Source organism: Hemiscyllium ocellatum, chromosome 5 (assembly GCF_020745735.1).
Source record: "Hemiscyllium ocellatum isolate sHemOce1 chromosome 5, sHemOce1.pat.X.cur, whole genome shotgun sequence".
Classification (NCBI taxonomy): domain Eukaryota; kingdom Metazoa; phylum Chordata; class Chondrichthyes; order Orectolobiformes; family Hemiscylliidae; genus Hemiscyllium; species Hemiscyllium ocellatum.
Window position 1 is genome coordinate 15,229,017 of NC_083405.1, and position 19,153 is coordinate 15,248,169.

General features: G+C 42.5%; 1 protein-coding gene across 1 annotated transcript in view; it reads left to right on the forward strand.

Annotated features, from left to right (window-relative positions):
- The window catches only part of myo10 (myosin X), a 338,767-nt gene that overhangs the window by 134,587 nt on the left and 185,027 nt on the right, over window positions 1–19,153 (forward strand). Inside the window, exon 9 of the mRNA XM_060824560.1 lies at window positions 5,614–5,717. Coding sequence (XP_060680543.1) covers window positions 5,614–5,717 — 104 coding nt within the window. The remainder of the gene's footprint in view (window positions 1–5,613; window positions 5,718–19,153) is intronic.

Consider the following 19,153-nt stretch of genomic DNA (forward strand, 5'->3'; position numbering starts at 1 on the left):
GGAGGATGTGACGAAACACATTGACACGAGCAGTCGATGTGGTATTTATGGACTTTAGCAAGGCATTTGATAAGGTTCCCCATGGTAGGCTCCCCAAGTAAGGAGACGTGCAGGGAAATTTGGCTATCTGGATACAGAATTGGCTGGCCCATAGAAGACAGAGTGGTGGTAGATGGAAAGTACACAACCTGGAGCTCGGTGACCTGAAGTGTTCTGCAGGTATCTGTTCTGGGACCTCTGCTCTTGACGATTTTATAAATGACTTGGATGCGAGTGGAAAGGTGGGTTAGTACATTTGTTAATGACACGAATTGTGTGGAGGGCTGTTGTAGGTTGCAATGGGACATTGACAGGATGCAGATTTGGGACAAGATTAGAGTGATGCTGGAAAAACCCAGCAGGTCAGGCAGCATCCGAGGAGCAGGAGAATCTGGCAGGAGCCCTTCATCAGGAATGAGCTTTTGCCTAGGATGCAGAACTGGACTGCGAAGTGGCAGATAGCGATCAACTTGGAAAACTGTGAAGTTTGAATTTGAATGCAGATTACAGGATTAAAGGCAGGATTCTTAACAGTGTGGAGGAACAGAGGAATCTTGGGATCCATGTCCATAGATCCCTCAAAGTTGCCAGCCAAGTTGTCGAGAAGGAGTATGGGTGTGTTCGCTTTCACTAACAAGGGGATTGAGTTCAAAGAGCCATGAGGTTATGCTGCAGCTCTGCACAGCCCTGGTTTGACCCCACTTTGAAATATTGTGTTCAGTTCTGGTCGCCTCATTATAGGAAGGATATGGAAGCTTTAGAAAGGGTGCAGAGGAGATGTACCAGGATGGTGTCTGGACTGTAGGGCAGGTCTTATTAAGAAAGGATGAGGGAGCTAGGGCTTTTCTCATTGGAACGAAAAAGGACAAGAGGTGATGAGATGGAGGTGTACACGATGATGAAAGGCATAGAGTGAACAAGCAGAGACGTTTTCCCAGGGTGGAAATGGCTATCACGAGGGGGTATAATTATAAGATGACGAGAGGAAGATCTGGGGTGGGTGTCAGAGTTAGGCTCTTTACAGAGAGAGGTGGCTGCGTGGAATACACTGCCAGCAGTAGTCGTCGAATCAGATACATTAGGGCCATTTAAGCGACTATTAGAGAGCACATGGATGATAGTAGAATGCAGGGTATGAAGTTTAGTTTGATCTTAAAGTAGGATAAGGTCAGCACAACATTGAGGGCCGAAGGGCTTGTACTGTGCTTTACTGTACTATGTTCTGTTGTTACCTGCTGCATTGCCAACACTTGTCTGGGTGTGCAGCAGCCTTTTCAAGATGGTGAGAGTGCCAAGGATGCCAGTCTTTCAGTGGATACTCATTGTGCAAATTCTTTTTAGAAAGGCAAGTGGTAAGATGGGGTAGAATTGGGCTGGAGGTGTGCCGTTGGTGTGAGGTGTTGGTAAGGTATGGTGAGAGATCATACCAAGAAAACCTCGCCAAGAAACTTGACAACACTGTCACTTAGCCAGAAAAAGTAACATCCAGTCCATTATTACAGGTACATTTATGAAAGCAAGAAATGTTACTCAGTTGTGTTTCATCTTTGCTCACACAATCCCTAATACCTATGTAAACAGTACAACGTTTTGCAGAAGTTTAAGCTACAATAATGTTAGGTGCATTAGTCAGAGGGAAATGGGTCGGGGTGGGTTACTCTTCAGAGGATCGGTGTGGGCTTGTTGGGCCAAGGGGCCTGTTTCCACACTGTAGGGAAATCTAATCTGAATCTAATCTAAACTCAGACGCTTGAGTTTTTGTGATTTTTTTTAACTTCTTTTTAATGCATTGTCATATATAAAAAAAATGCTCTGTAATAAGATCTTCAATGTTCACATTGACCCAAGTGCATGAGCACTTGTTAATTGAAATGAACACGTTGGTCAGGTTTCATACAGTGACAGCTTGCTGTTATGACATGGCGGTGTACCCCTGTGTTAATTAAACCAAACACCCAGAAAAGCTCAGCTCACCTCGTTATCTGTTAAAGTATGAGTGACAGAGAACTCCAAAATTCCACTATTTAAAGAAAGATCATATCAACTTGTTCCTTAACTCTAAAAGTGAACATTAAACAACAACCATTCACAATTCTCAGCCCACCTTTCCCTTAACTGCTTGTTATCTGCTTCCAACTTTATAATAATATAAATTCCAATAAAAACCCCTATTAAAATTGCATCAATTTAATTTCAAAACCACACATTAGCTGTTGTCTCCGGTATCATCCTCCTTTCAGCTGAAGATCTCCCAGGGTCGTCTTGTGTCTTTTACTGCAAAGATGTTTCATCTGAAAAGGGTACCTTTGACAGAGTGTTTTGACTGGTAGTCTCTCTCAATGGCAGTTATTCTTGGTCTAACTTTTAAAATGCCTGCTTTTTTTTGCCACAAAGATCAGATCGTCTCATTGTTTTTGCCAACACTGAACCAATGAATTTAAACTTTATTAGGTTTTAGTATCCTGGAGCATAATTTAAACTGATTAAGTTTGAATCATTGTCAAAACAGCAACCAGCTCAGGTATTTATTTCATAGTCACATGTTATATATTTTCAATTTTCCAGTACACTCAGACTGCTATGATTTGGAGATGCCGGTGTTGGACTGAGGTGTACATAGTTAAAAAACCAGGTTATAGTCCAACAGGTTTAATTGGAAGCACACGAGCTTTCGGAGCGACGCTCCTTCATCAGGTGATAGTGGAGGGCTCAATCCTAACACACAGAATTTATAGCAAAAATTTAGTGTGATGTAACTGAAATTATACATTGAAAAATTGATTGTCTGTTAAGTCTTTCATCTCTTTGAATGCCATGATTGTTTCACTTCTTTCAAGTGTAAACCACAAAACCTTTTTTAAAATGTTGCATTCTCAGGTTAGCTGTTAACAATGGTGATGGCTAGCTAATATGTTGAAGGTGTTAGCCCCCTGTCTATGCCATGAAGTTTAGATTGATTCTAATCTAAAAAGTGAGATAAGGAGTTTTACATGAATTGGAGGATGGTCACCCGAAGGTCCGAGGTCGAATGTCCTGGACAACTGGGAGGGGACACTCCTGTCTGTTAATTGTGCAGTGCCCATTCATCCATTGTTGTTACCTTTGCTCGGTTTCCCCAATGCCTCAAGGCATCCTTGTCTGCAACGTATAAGATACAGAGCGTTGGCTGAGTCATATGAGTACCTGCCATGTACGAGGTGGGACGTGTCCCTACGTGTAATGGTGGTATCTATGTCCACACTCTGACATGTCTTGCAGTACCTGCCGTGACAGGTTTGTATGGAGTTGTCCTGACAGCTGGGCAGCTTGCTACAAACAATGATCTGTTTGAGGTTTGGTGGTTGTTTAAACGCAAGTAGTGGAGGTGTGGGGAAGGTCTTGGTGAGGTGCTCATCCTCATTGATAATATGTTGCAGGTGATGAAGAACATAGCCTAGTTTTTCAGCTCCGGGGAAATACTGAACAACGAAGGGTACCCAGTCAGTTGCAGCACGTGTGGGCGGCACGGTGACACAGTGGTTAGCACTGCTGCTTGACAGCGCCAGAGATCCGGGTTCAATTCCCGCCTCAGGCGACTCACTGTCTCACATTCTCACCGTGTCTGCGTGGGTTTCCTCCCACAATCCAAAATTGTGCAGGTTAAGTGAATTGGCCATGCTAAATTGCCCACAGTTTTAGGTGAAGGGGTAAATGTAGGAGAATGGGGTCTGGGTGAGTTACGCTTCACCGGGTCGGTGTGGACTTGTTGGGCCGAAGGGCCTGCTTTCACACTGTAAGTAATCTAATCTAACTCAGCTTTGTGTCTGTCTCCCGAGGAGGTCATTTCGGTTCCTTGCTGTGCCACGTCAGAACTGGCAGTCGAAGAGTTGGGCATTGTACCCCGTTCTTGTGAGGGCATCCCTGAGTACTTTCAGGTGTCCGTCACGTTCCTCCTCATCTGAGCAGATCCGGTGTAGCATAGGGCTTGTCCATAGGGAATGGCTGTTTTAATATGTTTTGGGTGGAAGTTAGAGAAGTGTAGCATTGTGAGGTTGTCTGTGGGTTTGCGGTAGAGTGTGGTGCTGAGGTGTCCATCCTTGATGGAGATGCATGTGTCCAAGAATGAGACAGATAGTCGAGAGTAGTCCATGGTGAGTTTGATGGTGGGATGAAACTTGTTGATGTCACTGTGTAGTTTTATCAGTGACTCCTCACCATGGGTCCAGAGGAAGAAAATGTCGTCAGTGTACATGATGTATAAAGTTGGTTGGAGATCCTGCATAGAGAAGAAGTCTTGATCAAACGTGTGCATAAAAATGTTGGAATATTGGGGTGCAAATTTGGTTCCCATGGCTGTTCCACATGTCTAGATGGCACACGTTTTGTGGGGTAAATTTGTACTTGCAGGGTTACATTGTACTTTGCTCAAAAACTGCATGCATTCATTTAAAACTCCATTATCTTACTTTTTAGATTAGAATCGATCTAAACATCATGGCATAGACAGAGAACACAGGGGGCTAACACCTTCAACATATTGATAAAAACAATGACTGCTGATGTTGGAAACCAGATTCTGGATTCGTAGTGCTGGAAGAGCACAGCAGTTCAGGCAGCATCCAAGGAGCAGCGAAATCGACGTTTCGGGCGATTTTCTGATGAAGGACTTTTGCCCGAAACGTCGATTTCGCTGCTCCTTGGATGCTGCCTGAACTGCTGTGCTCTTCCAGCACCGCTAATCCAGAACCTTCAACATATTGCCTACTATCACCATTGTTAACAGCTAAACTGAGAATGCAACCTTTTTAAAAATGGTTTTGTGGTTTACACTTGAAAGAAGTGAAACAATCATGGTATTCAAAGAGATGAAAGACTTAACAGACAATCCATTTTTCAATGTATAATTTCAGTTACGTCACACTGCAAATTTTTGCTATTAATTGTGTGTGTTAGGATTGAGCCCTCCACTATCACCTGATGAAGGAGCAATGCTCCGAAAGGTAGTGTGCTTCCAATTAAACCCATTGGACTATAACCTGGTGTTGTGAGATTTTTAACTGAGACTGCTAGTTAGTCATTTCACAGGTGCTTATAAGCAGTCAAGTGCAAAACAGCATTCATTCTCTCTTAAAGGTACAGTACATGCCTTCAGTTGATAACATTGCGTTTACAGTTATTTGTATCCATTGCTATGACAATAGAAAATGATTGAATTGTACATCAGGTTAGTCATTATCTAGAGAAAAGCCAGGTTCATATATGATTTAATCAATTTTAAAGTCAAGTTTGGTTCTGCGGGATGTGTCTACTGCGAATGTTAATTTGTTTTTTCACTGCCCAGCTGCTAATTACCTCATATTTTCAACATTTACAGTTTTTTTTTCACACAAATTACTGCATTTGTACTTTGAATTGTAGTTGTTTTTAGTTTACCAATGGTATCAAGCTAACTCTTTGAAGATATTAACTCATGGATATAAAGAGCACAATTAAATCACAATATCTTCGGGAAAAATAAGATGTTTTTAATTCTTTTCAACTAACAATCATCATTACTAAACAGAAATCAATGCATTTTAATCTTTTATTCTGCAGAGATGTTTTATTTATCTGAAAAAGAGAATTACTATTATTTGAGACAGTTTGGATGTATTGTGGATAATGCAATTGATGACCAGAGGACCTTTCAGGAAGTTATGGTAAGATGTTTAACATCAGTGATGGAGCATTGTCTTAATGACCATTCTTAGTTCATTGTATACTAATAAATATTTCATTTACTGCCACAAATATTTTTGTACTCCTTCATGGGAGATGAGAGTTTTGCTGGACAAGCAGCATTTGTTGCTCTTGATGAGGTGATGGCACTAACTAACTTCCCAACTTGAAGTCCATCTGAGGTAGTTCCACCCACAGTGATAGGGAAGGAAATTGTAAAGGGAGTGTCAATTTTTCATTGTGTCAGATATCCTCTCAGGAAGCTTTTGTTCATCCTTTAGATTAATATGTCCCTCAAGTTTCTTGTTGCCTACAATTGGTTTGTGCTTTTTTCAAAGTGATTGAGGTTTAAGATTAACTCTCTTACTATTGTTGTGACCTAACACGCTACAGCATCTTTTTCTTATATTTGAAGATTTTAAAGTTGTGTTCTTTTTAAGAGAAGATGATTTTTTTTTCTGTTTATTTTTTGATGTAATAATCAATGTGTTAGAGCCTGGGGATCGGCTTCTACAACTATGAAAAATGTGCATAACCCTTCGTGTTTAGATTAGATTAGATTAGATTAGATTACTTACAGTGTGGAAACAGGCCCTTCGGCCCAACAAGTCCACACCGACCCGCAATCCACCCATACCCCTTACCTAACACTACGGGCAATTTAACATGGCCAATTCAGTGTTGATTCACATTTTTTATTCAATCATGGAATGAGGGTGTCACTGGCCTAGACCAGCACTTATTGTCCATCCCTAATTACCCAGAGGGCAGTTAAGAGCTGACTGCATTGCAGTGAGTCTGGAGTCATATGTAGGCCGGACCAGGTACTGCTGGCTGTTTCCTATCCTGAAGGACGTCAGTGAACCAGGTGGTTTTTCTCACAATCGACAATGGATTCATGGTCATCATTACACACTTAATTTCAGATTTATATTGAATTCAAATTTCACCATTTGCCATGGTGGGATTCAAAAAGAGGACCCCAGGACATTACCTGGGTCACTGGATTAACAGACCAATGATTTAACCACTAGGCTGTCACCTTCTCTGAATTGCAGATTTCATCAGCATAATGCTTTCACTTTTACTTCTCCTTCATTTCATGTGATGCTAAATATTAAAGTTGTGTGATTTTAAAAAAATATAGAGACCCAATACATGAACTATCCATCTTTCAATTAGTTTGTTCTTACTTATTCATATCATGTGGGTATCCCCATCACTGTTACCATGGAGAAGACAATGGTGAGCTCCCTCCTTGAGCCACTACAGTTCCTTGGATGGAGGTGGTTCACAGAGCTGTTAGAATAGAACATCCAGTGAATTGGAGGAACTGTGCTGCAGTTCCATATCAGGATGGTGTGTGACTTACAGAGGAACTTGGTGCTTCATGCATCTGTCCTTTTTGACTGGTAAGCATGATAGCTTTGGAGGATGCTTTCAGAGAAGCTTTGGTAGGTTGCTTTGTCTTGGATAGTTTTAATATTCATGAGTATTTTTGCAACTGCACTCGTGCATGCCAGTTGCAATTATTTATCACGCTTCTGATTTATTTCTTGTTGATGATGGACAGGCATGGCAGAGATAAGATGACATTTATACATCATGGATTTCCTAGTTTCTGATGTTTTGTAGATGCAGTACACGTGTTTCTTATCCAGTTCAGTTTCTAGTTAGTGGCAACCCCAGAATGTGGTAGATTCAGCAATGGTAATGCCACTAAACATCAAGGGGCAATGTTTGTGCATTGCTGCTTTATTGGAGATGGTCATTGCCAAGCTGTTGTGTGATGTGGATGTTAATTGTCATTTACCAATTCAAATCTGGACGTTGCAGCATATGGACATAGATTAGTTCTGAGAAGTTGTGAATGATACTGAATATTTTGCAATCGTCAGCAAACACCTCCACATCAGACTTAGATGGAGGGTAGGCCATTGAAGGAGGTGAACATGGTTGGGCCTAGGTTACCAGTTCCTATCAACTCTATTCTGAATCAGAGAAAGTAAAGTAAGCAGCTAGTCTGAGAATCAGAATAACCTTTTATTGTCAGACATAATCAAAGAGTATAGTGAAAAATGTATACATCACCAAATGCAGTGCCATTTCTAATTTTGATCCAGTGCAAATGATCCGCCGTGGATCTTGCCTCAAACAAATGGCTTGAGATGTTAGAGTGAGCACTTAATGAAATAAAGCTCAATTACTGGCCTAACTGTGTGGGAGCAAACCCATTGTGCCATCGTGTTAGTTTGAATATCTTTGAAGGTCATTGTTGCAAGAAGTGTACGCAGATAAAATAGGAGCAGGACTTCCAGCCTGCCCCACTGTATAAAATCAATAACCTTTTCCTGCTTTCACCCCATACCTTCCGATCCCTTTTCAGCCCTCGGAAATTCAACCCCCGCCCCGCCATCTCCCTCCTTTTCGACAATATTCAATATTTTGGCCACAACCAATTTATGGGGCAGACTCTGCTACAGTCTCACTCGTCTCTGGGTGAAGAGACAGCTCCTCGTTTCAGTCCCAAGTGGCTTATTAATTACAACAGTCAAATTGAATCAGCCTTCCAACCAACATCTGTATTCATAACATAGTAAAATTAGAAAACTCAATGACACTCAAAATGCACCCTCAAATGTTACCTAACCAGACTTGTTGAATAACAAGTACCAACTTTGTGAATACTCGAGACTAGAACAACAGATTTACAGCTCAAACAAAAGACTTAACAAATAATAACAATACAATTAGCAGCACAAAGGTAAACAAAAGCAGTGGAGAAGTGCTTTTCTGACAGGAGATCTGCAACCAGTTGTGTTTTACAGGGATCAGTGCTAGGAGCCCTGTTGTTTGTAATATGCCTTGTATATCACTGATTGTAGGAGGATGTAGGTGGTCTGATTAGTAAGTTCTCTGATGACACTACGTGGTAAAGAGAATTGCCAGAGTACAGAAGGATATAGATAGGTTGGAGACTTGAAGGGAGAAATGGCAGATCAAACTTAATCCGGCCTATGACCAGTGGAGTGCCACAAGGATTGGTGCTGGGTCCACTACTTTTCGTCATTTATATACATGGTTTGGATGTAAGCATAAGAGGTACTGTTACTAAGTTTGCACATGACACCAAAATTGGAGGTATAGTGGGCAGTGAAGAAAGTTACCTCGGATTACAACAGGATCTTGATCAGATGAGCCAATGGGCTGAGGAGTGGCAGATGGAGTTTAATTCAGATAAATGAGAGGTGCTGCATGTTGGGAAAGCAAATCTTAGCAGGACTTATACACTTAATGGTAAGGTCCTCGGGAGTGTTGCTGAACAAAGAGACCTTGGAGTGTAGGTTCATAGCTCCTTGAAATGGAGTCTCAAGTAGATAGGATAGTGGACCGAAGGGTTTGTTTTCGTGTTGTACATCTCTATGACTAAATGCAAAGTGATGCAGTTTGGAATGTCTAAGTTTGGAGGGGAAGTATATAGTAAATGACAGAACCCCGAGAAACCTTTAACATGCAGGGGATCTAGGTATACAGGTCCACAATTCCCTGAAAATGGCAACACAATTGGATAAGGTGGTCAAGAAAACGTTTGGTATGGGGGCATAAATTATATAAAAATTGGCAAGTCATATTGCAGTTGTGTGGAACTGCATTTCAGTTAAATTTCAAATCTTCCATACAGTTCTGATTGTCAAACTACCAGAAGGATATATAGGGACTTTGTGGAGAGTACTGAAATGATTTACTGAAATGTTGCTGAAAATATGTTGCTGGAAAAGTGCAGCAAGTCAGGCAGCATCCAAGGAACAGGAGATTTGACGTTTCGGGCATAAGCCCTTCTTCAGGTGTTCCTTGGATGCTGCCTGACCTGTTGCACTTTTCCAGCAACACATTTTCAGCTCTGATCTCCAACATCTGCAGTCCTCACTTTCTCCTCGAAGACTTTACTGAAATGTTGCCTAGTTTGGAGAGGGTTTTAGCTATAAGGAGAGATTGGACAAATTGATTTGTTTTCACTTGAACGTTGGAGATTGAGGGGTGATTCGACAGATGTTTAGGAAATTGAGAGGAATGGATACAATGGATACTCTGTGTCTTTTTCCCTGAGGTATAAACGTGAATAGATCTAAGGTAAAAGGGGGAATGTCTAAAGGAAATGAGAGGCAAGTTTTTTTTCCACATAGTGTGGTCTGTGCCTGGAATGCAATGTCAGAGGTGGTGTCACAAGTAGATAAAAGAGCAATGTTTAAGAGGTGTCTTGACGGACACATGAACAGGCAGGGAATAGATAGATGTGGACAATGTAGAGGCAGAAGGTTTTTAATTTAGAAAGATGTCATGTGTAGGTTCAGGCTTGGTGGGCTGAAGGGCCTATTCCAGTGCTATACTGTTCTTTTTTTCTTGTTAAAACAAAAGATCATGTAATTGATGTCTTAAGAAGCGCTTCACAGGAGGCTCCCAAGCACTGAGGATGTCACCTAGAAAGGGGACGAAACGTTTGCAACAAAAACTCCCAGCTCGGCAAACAGAATCACAACAATGAGCACCCGAGCTACAAATCTTCTCCCAAACCTTGGATTGATTAAATACTTAATAGCCATCTTAGTTTGTTCAATACATTCGCAAATGTTGTATGATCATTTAGTTATAAATTTTGTGTCTGATATCCTCTCTTTCACTTATTTGCTGCCTGAAGGAAGAGTGGGGGCTCCCAAAGCTTGCAGTTTCTGATAAACCTGTTGGACTATAACCCAGTGTTGTGATTTTTGACTCCGTCCACCCCAGTATTCCACATCATGACAATCCGGGAGCAATCGGATATCCTGTAGCTTTTTCAAGTGCAATCTTTGACCTAAATTCACTCCAAAAACCAATTCAAACTCTGGTCTCTCCTTGCCAGACTGACCATTTCCTCACGAGATCATTCAACATCTGTTAACTGTTCAAGTATAAGGCCTCTCTTGAGTTGAAAAGTCTGTCAAGTATTTTTTTTTTGAAAAAATCAACATAAAGTTATCTTTCTGGCCTGGCCTCATTAGCAATTATCAGTTTGTTCTCCTTTTAAACACAAGCTGCTGCTCACAGTCCAAAGGTCATATTCAGCTCGCAACTCTCAATTCACAGCCCCAAACCGAAATATTTTATTTTTAAAAATAGTGTGAAAAATCAGCAAAGGTTCTAACACTGCCCTATATTATTAGATTGTGACCTCTGCTTTTGGGCAGCTGAGTCATTGGCAGCACCATTCCCCTGGTGAAAGTGAGGACTGCAGAGGCTGGAGATTAGAGTCTAGATTAGAGTGGTGCTGGAAAAGCACAACAGGTCCGGCAGTATCCGAGGAGCAGGAAAATCGACGTTTCGGGCAAAAGCCCTTCATTCCTGAGTTTACCCTGTCTAGTCATGTTAGACTTCTGTAAGCTTCTGAGATTTCCTGTCATGCTTCTAAATTCTGTTAAAGACAGCTCTACAATAATGCAATTTCTTTTCCATATGACTTTCCTGCCATCCCAGCAATCAGTCTGCTCCATCTTTGCTACACCCCTTCATAGCCATAAAATCCTTCCTCTGAAGGTGTAGTCTTATCAAGATCCTGTGCAATTGCATGAACCCATCCCCTCGCTATGAAATCCCATGCTCCATATGATGCTTCACTACATGCTGCACCTGTAGTTACTTTTAATGATTCGTGTACAAGGGCAGCCAGGTCTCCTTGCACCTCTCCATGTTCCAATTTTTACCATTCAGATAATCGCATTCCACTTTGGTAGCAATAACAGGGTAACCTCACATTTATCCACCTTATACTTCATCTGCTATGCATTTCCTAACTCTCTCAACATCGCCAAATCATACTGAAGCTTCTCTGCAACGTCCTCCCAGTTCAACCTCCCACCCAGCTTTGTGTTATCTGCAAGTTTGAAGCTATTACATGGAGTTCCGTCATCTTAGTCATTAATATGTGTATTGCAAATGGCTGGAGTCCAAGCACTGATCCCTTCAGTATCACACTGGTCATCTTGCCCTTGGGAACATGATCAGTTCATTCCCAATGTTTGTTTCTTGTCTGCTGACCAGTTCTCTATCCATGTCGGTACACCACCTCCAATCCCATGCACTTTAATTTTACTTGCGGAACGCTTCAGGGAACACCTCTGGGACGCCCAGACCAACCAACCCAACCACCCCGTGGCTCAACGCTTTAACTCTCCCTCCCACTCCACCAAGGACATGCAGGTCCTTGGACTCCTCTATCGCCAGAACATAACAACACGACGGTTGGAGGAAGAGCGCCTCATCTTCCGCCAAGGAACCCTCCAACTACAAGGGATGAACTCAGATTTCTCCAGTTTCCTCATTTCCCCTCCCCCCACCTTGTCTCAGTCGATTCCCTCGAACTCGGCACCGCCCTCCTAACCTGCAATTTTCTTCCTGACCTCTCCACCCCCACCCCACTCCAGCCTATCACCCTCACCTTGACCTCCTTCCACCTATCACATCTCCATCGTCCCTCCTCCCTACCTTTTATCTTAGCCTGCTGGACACATTTTCCTCATTCCTGATGAAGGGCTTTTGCCCGAAACGTCGAATTTCCTGTTCCTTGGATGCTGCCTGACCTGCTGTGCTTTTCCAGCAACACATTTTCAGCTCTGATCTCCAGCATCTGCAGACCTCACTTTTTACTTTAATTTTATGGATGGGATCTTGTGGAAAGCCTTCAGAAAATCCAAATGAATCACATCGACTGGTTATCCCTTATCATCTCTTCTAGTTACACCGTTGAAAAATTCCAATGGGTTTGTCAGGCATGATTTTCCCTTCGTAAATCCATACGGACTTTGTCTGATCCTGTCATAACACTGCTATTAGATCTTTCATAATGGACTCACACATTTTCCTGACTTCCAATGTTGGGCTAACCTGTGTACAATTCTGTTTCTCTTATCTCATTTTTTAATATTGGGGTTACATTAGACACCCTCCAATTCATAAGAACTGTTCCAGACTCAATAGAATCTTGAAAAGTTACCATCAAATACATTGTTCAATTTCCCATTGACACTAATTTCCTCAGTTTCTCCCTCTCACTAGATCCAATGTTTTCTCACACTCTGGGATGTTACTTGAAGGCAGAATTAAAACAGTATTTAATTGGTCTGCCATTGTTTTGTCACCATAAGCGCACACAATGTATGGATGAGGATGTCATTTCATTAATATCTTGGATCATCCATCGAGAAAAGAAAAAGACCCCAGATGCTGGAAATGGGAAGTAAATTTTGGAAGCACTCACTATGTGAGGCAGCATCTGTGGAGAAAAGTAGAATTCATGTTTCCGTCTGAAGAAAGATGAGAAATATGAGTCTTTAAACTTGCAGAAGTTGGTGGGTAAGGAAGACTGGAGGTTAAGGGAAATGAAATAATAAAGACGTAATTAATATTCCTGCAACAGCCAGGAGTGATGGTAATTTACGTAATTTGAACTGAAATTGTGGACAGTTTGAATAATGGAGAGACAGGTCAGAAATGAACCAGCACATCAGATGGGTGAAGATTGTGAGATAATTGTAGACACGTACAGCACAGAAACAGACCCTTCGGTCCAGCTTGTCCATACCACTCAGAAGCAATCTAGTCCCATTTGCTAGCACTTGGCCCATATGCCTCTACACCTTCCTATTTGTATACCCGTTCAGATGCCTTTTTAAAATGTTGTAATTGTATTTGCCTCCACCAATTCTGGCAGCTCCTTCCATACGTACACCATTCCCTTTGTGAAAAAGTTGCCGCCTAGGCCACTTTTAAAATCTTTCCCTCTCATCTTAAAACGATGTCCTCTCATTTTGAATTCCTCCACCCCAGGGAAAAGACCTAGTCTATTTACTCTATCCATGCCCCTCATGATTTTATGAACCCTATTAGGTCACTCCTCAGCTTCCCATGCTGCAGGCAAAAAAATCCCCAGCCTAATCAACTTCTGCCAGCTCAAACCCTCCAGCCCTGGCAACATGCTTATAAATCTTTTCTGAACCTTTCCCAGTTTCACAACATCTTTTCGATAACCGGGAAACTAGAATTTGAACACAATATTCCAAAAGTGGCCTAACCAATGTCCTGTGCAGCTGCAGCATCACCTCCCAACTTGTATACACAATGTTCTGACCAGTAAAGGAAAGCACACCAAACCCCCTTTTCGCTATCCAATCTACCTAAGGGCTCCACTTTCAGGGAACTATGAATCTGCACTCCAAGGCCTCTTTGGTAAGCAACACTTCCCAGGACTTTTCCATGAAGTGTATACATTCTCCCCTGATTTGCCCTACCAAAACACAGCCCCTGGCATTTCTACAGATTAAAGTCCATCTGCCAATCCTCGCCCCTTCAGATCATGTCGCATCGTCCTCCTTAAGTCACCTTCTTCACTGTCTGATACACCACCAACTTTCATGTCATTTGTACATATACTAATCATTCCTAATATATTTACATTCAAAATCATTTATATAAATAATAAAGTACAGTGGACCCAGCACTGATCCTTGTGGCACACCACTGGTCACAGGCCTCCAGACAAAAAGGCAACCCTTCACCACCATTCATCTCCTACCTTCTAGCCAGTTCTGTATCCAAATGGCTTGCTCTCCTTGTTCACCAGTCTACCATGAGGAACCTTGTTCAGCATGTTACGAAAGTCATAAAGACAATATCCACTGCTCTGCCTTCTATCATTCCTCTATGTCACTTGCTCAGAAAACTCAACAAAGATAGTGAGATATGATTTCCCACGCACAAAGCCATGTTGACTATCCATAATCGATCCTTGCCTTTCCAACTACATGTCAATCCTGTCCCACAGGATTCCTTCCAACAGCATGCCCATCACCAAGGTCAGGTTGATGAGTCTATCGAAATTGGCTGGTATGCCATGGGCATCATGGAGACATGGCTGCAAGGGGATCAGGATTAGGTGCTGAATATTCAAGGATATATACATCCTATTGCAAAGATAGATATGTAGGCAGAAGGGGTAGGGTTCCCTTATTAGTAAAAAATTAAATTAAATCAATAGTAAGAAACCAAGTCGGGTCAGATGGTGTAGAATCTGTGTGGGTAGAATTGAGGAACTGCAAAGGTGAAACAAAAATAGAGTTATGTACAGGCCTCCAAACACGAGGAGTTAGAAAAGGTGTGTCGAAAAGGCAAAGTTACAGTGATCATGAGGGATTTCAGTGTACAGATGGACTAGGAAAATCAGTTTGGTCATGGATTGCAAGCAAAGGAATTTGTGGAATGACTATGTGATGGCTTTTTGGAACAGCTTGTGGTGGATCCCACTACGGAACAGGCAATGCTAGGTTTAGTGTTGTGCAATGAGGCAGACTTGATAAGGTGAAGGAACCCTTAGGAGGCGGTGATCACAATATAATAGAATTTACTCTGCAATTTGAGAGAAAGAAGATAGAATCAGAGTTAATGGTATTGCAGCTGAATGAAGCCAACTATAGAGACATGAGGGAAGGGCTGGGTAGAATTGACTGGGAGAGGAGCCCAGCAGGAAAGACAGTGGAACAGCAATGGCAGGAGTTTCTGGGAGTGATTCAGGAGACAAAACTGAGGTTCACCCTAAGGATAAAGAAACATGATACAGGGAGGATGAGGCAACCATGGCTGACTAGGGAAGTCAGGGCTAGCAAAAAAGCAGAAAAGAAAACCTATAATGTGGTGAAGGACAGTGAGAAGCCAGAGGACTGGGAGCTTACTAAAACAATTTTTTTCTAAAAAAAGTAAGATTAATTATGAGGGTAAGCTAGCCAGTAATATCAAGGAAGACTAAGAGTTTCTTCAGATATATAAAGGGCAAAATAGAGGCAAAAGTGGACATTGGGCTGTTGGGAAATGATGCTGGAGAGATTAGATTACTTAGTGTGGAAACAGGCCTTTCAGCCCAACAAGTCCATGCCAACCCACCGAAGCGGAACCCCCCCCAGACCAATTCCCCTACATTTACCCCTTCACCTAACACAACGGGCAATTTAGCATAGCCAATTCACCTGACCTGCACATTTTTGGACTATGGGAGGAAACCGGAGCACCCGGAGGAAACCCACGCAGACACGGGGAGAACGTGCAAACTCCACCCAGTCAGTCGCCTGAGTCGGGAATTGAACCCGGGTCTCTGGCACTGTGAGACAGCAGTGCTAACCCCTGTGCCACGTGCCGCCCACAAGATAGTAGTGGGGAACACTAAAATTGCTGAAGAACTGAACAATTACTTCATGTCAGTCTACACAGTGGAAGACGCAAACAATATCCCAAAAATTGGAGAGTAAGGGACAGAGCTGAGTATGGTAGCTACCACCAAGGAGAAGGTGCTAGAGAAATTGAATGGCCTGAAGTTGGATAAATGACCTGGATAAGATGGACCACATCCAAGAGTTCTAAGAGAGATAGCTGAAGAGATAACGGAGGCGTTATTGGTGATCTTTCAGAAATCGCTAGAATCAGGAAGGGTCCCAGAGGAAAATCGCTAAAGTGACACTCCTGTTTAAAAATTGAGTAAATCAAAAGACAGAAAATTACAGACCAGTTAGCCTAACTCCAGTCATGAGGAAAATCCTGGAATCCATTGTGTTGGATGAGATTTCTGAATACTTGGAAGTGTATGGTAAAATAGGACAAAGTCAGCATAGCTTCATCAAGGGGGTCAAAAGGTGTGGCGCTGGAAAAGCACAACCAGTCGGACAGCATCTGAGAAGCAGGAAACTCGCTGTATTGAGCATAAGCCGTTTATTAGGATGCAGAGCTTATGCTCAAAACGCCAACTCTCCTGCTCCCCGGATGCTGTCCGACTGGCTGTGCTTTTCCAGCGCCATACGTTTTGATTCCGATCTCCAGCATCTGCAATCCTCATTTCTTCCTTCATCAAGGGGAGGTTATGCCTGACAAATCTGCAGGTAAGGAGCAGGTTAGACTGAGAGTCAATGGATGCTATCTATCTGGATTTCAAGAAGGCATTTGACAAGATGCCACACAGGAGGCTACTAAGATACCCATAGTGTCAGAGGCAGTTTGCTGGTTTGGAGAGAAGCTTGGCTAGTTGGCAGAAAGCGGAGAGTGGGGATAAAAGGGGTCTTCCAAAGGATGGCAACCTGTGACAAGTGGTATTCTGCAAGTCTGTATTAGGACCACAACATTTCACCTTAATATATTAATGATCTAGATGAAGGAATAGAAGGCATTCTGGCTAAGTGTGCAGACGATACAAAGATAGTTAGAGGGACAGGTAGCATTGAGGAGGTGGCAAGTCAGCAGAAGGATTTAGATAGGTTAGGAGAGTGGTCAAAGAGGTGGCAGATGGAGTACAATGTGGGAAAGTGTGAGGTCATACGCATTGATTGGAAGAATAGAGTAATGGACTATTTTCTCAATGGAGAGAAAAATCAGAAGGCTGAAGTGCAAAGAAACTTGGGAGTTCTTGTCCAGAATTTTCTCAAGGTAAACTTGCAGGTTATGTCAGTAGTTTGGAATGCATATGCAGTGATGGCACTTATTTTGAGAGGACTTGAATATAAAAGCAGGTGTGTACTTCTGAGGCTCTATAACCCTCTGATTAGACCACATTTGGAGTACTGTGTGAGATTGTGGGCCCTGTATCTCAGGAAGGATGAATCTGCCCTGGGCTGAAAATGTGTTGCTGGTTAAAGCGCAGCAGGTCAGGCAGCATCCAAGGAACAGGAAATTTGACGTTTCGGGCCAGAGCCCTTCATCAGGCTCTGGCCTGAAACGTCGAATTTCCTGTTCCTTGGATGCTGCCTGACCTGCTGCGCTTTAACCAGCAACACATTTTCAGCTCTGATCTCCAGCATCTGCAGACCTCACTTTTTACTTGAATCTGCCCTGGAGCATGTTCAGAAGAGGTTCGCGAGAATGGTCCCAGGAATGAAAAGCTTAACAGATGAGGAATGTTTGAAGCATATCTAATTGAAGCATACAGAATACTGAATGACTTGGACAGAGTAGATGTTGGGAAGATGTTTCCATTAGTAGCAGAGACTAGGACCTGAGGGCACAGCCTTAAAGTAAATTGAAGACCTTTTAAAATGGAGATATGGAGAAACTTCTTCAACCAAGAGTGGTGAATCTATGGAATTCACTGCCACAGAAGGTGGTGCAGGCCAGATCATTGAGTATATTTCAGACTGAGATAGATGGGTTCTCGAGGATCAAGGGTTATGGGGAGAAAGTGGGAGAATGGGGTTGAGAAACTTATCAGCCATGACTGAATGGCAGAGCAGACTCTATTGGCTGAATGGCCTAATTTCTGTTCTAATGTATTATAATCTTACAGTCCTTTGCTCTTCCTTACCACCTTTCTAAAATAGTGGCATCACATTAGCTAACCCTTTAGTCTTCCAGCACCTCATTAAATATCTCAGCAAAGGGGGCCAGCAATCACAGCTTCACACTGGGTTGGGGACGCTCAATCAGGTTCTAGAGACTTATCCATTGTTATGGGTTTTAAGATATTCAACACCACTACCTCTTTCCCCATGTTCTACATCTTCCATGTCCCCCTCCACAGTAAACACTGGTGCCAAACACTTATTCAGTGTCTCCTGCAGTTCCACACAAAGGTGGCCTTACTGATCTTTATGGTACTCTCTCTCTCCCTAGTTACCCTTTTGTCCATAATGTATTTGTAGAATCCCTTTGCATCAACTTTAACTATATTTGCCAAAGGTATATCAGGCCCCTTTTTTCCCTCCTGATTTCCCTGTTAATTATACATTACTGCTATTATATTTTGCAAGGGTTTAAGTCCATCTCTGTACCTGACATACGCTTCCTCCTTATTCTTAACCAAAACCTCAATTTGTCTCGATTTGGAGACGCTGGTGTTGGACTGGGGTGTACAAAGTTAAAAATCACACAAACCTGTTAGACTATAACCTGGTGTTGTGTGATTTTTAACTCAATTTGTCCTATCATCCAGCTTTCCCTAACTCACCAGCCTTTCCTTTCACCCTAAAACGAACATACTGTCTCTGGACACTGTCTCATTTTTTGAAGGCTTCCCATTTTCCAAGCATTCCTGTAGCAGCATCCAGCCAACTTTTGAAAGTCCTTGCCTAATACAATCATAATTGGCTGTACGCCATGCTGTGGTTCTGTTTGCCGAGCTGAGAATTTGTTTTGCAGACGTTTCGTCCCCTGTCTAGGTGACATCCTCAGTGCTTGGGAGCCTCCTGTGAAGTGCTTCTGTGATCTTTTCTACAGCATTTGTAGTGGTTTGAATCTGCCGCTTCCGGTTGTCAGTTCCAGCTGTCCGTTGCAGTGGCCGGTATATTGGGTCCAGGTCGATGTGCTTATTGATTTGAACCTGTGGATGAGTGCCATGCCTCTAGGAATTCCCTGGCTG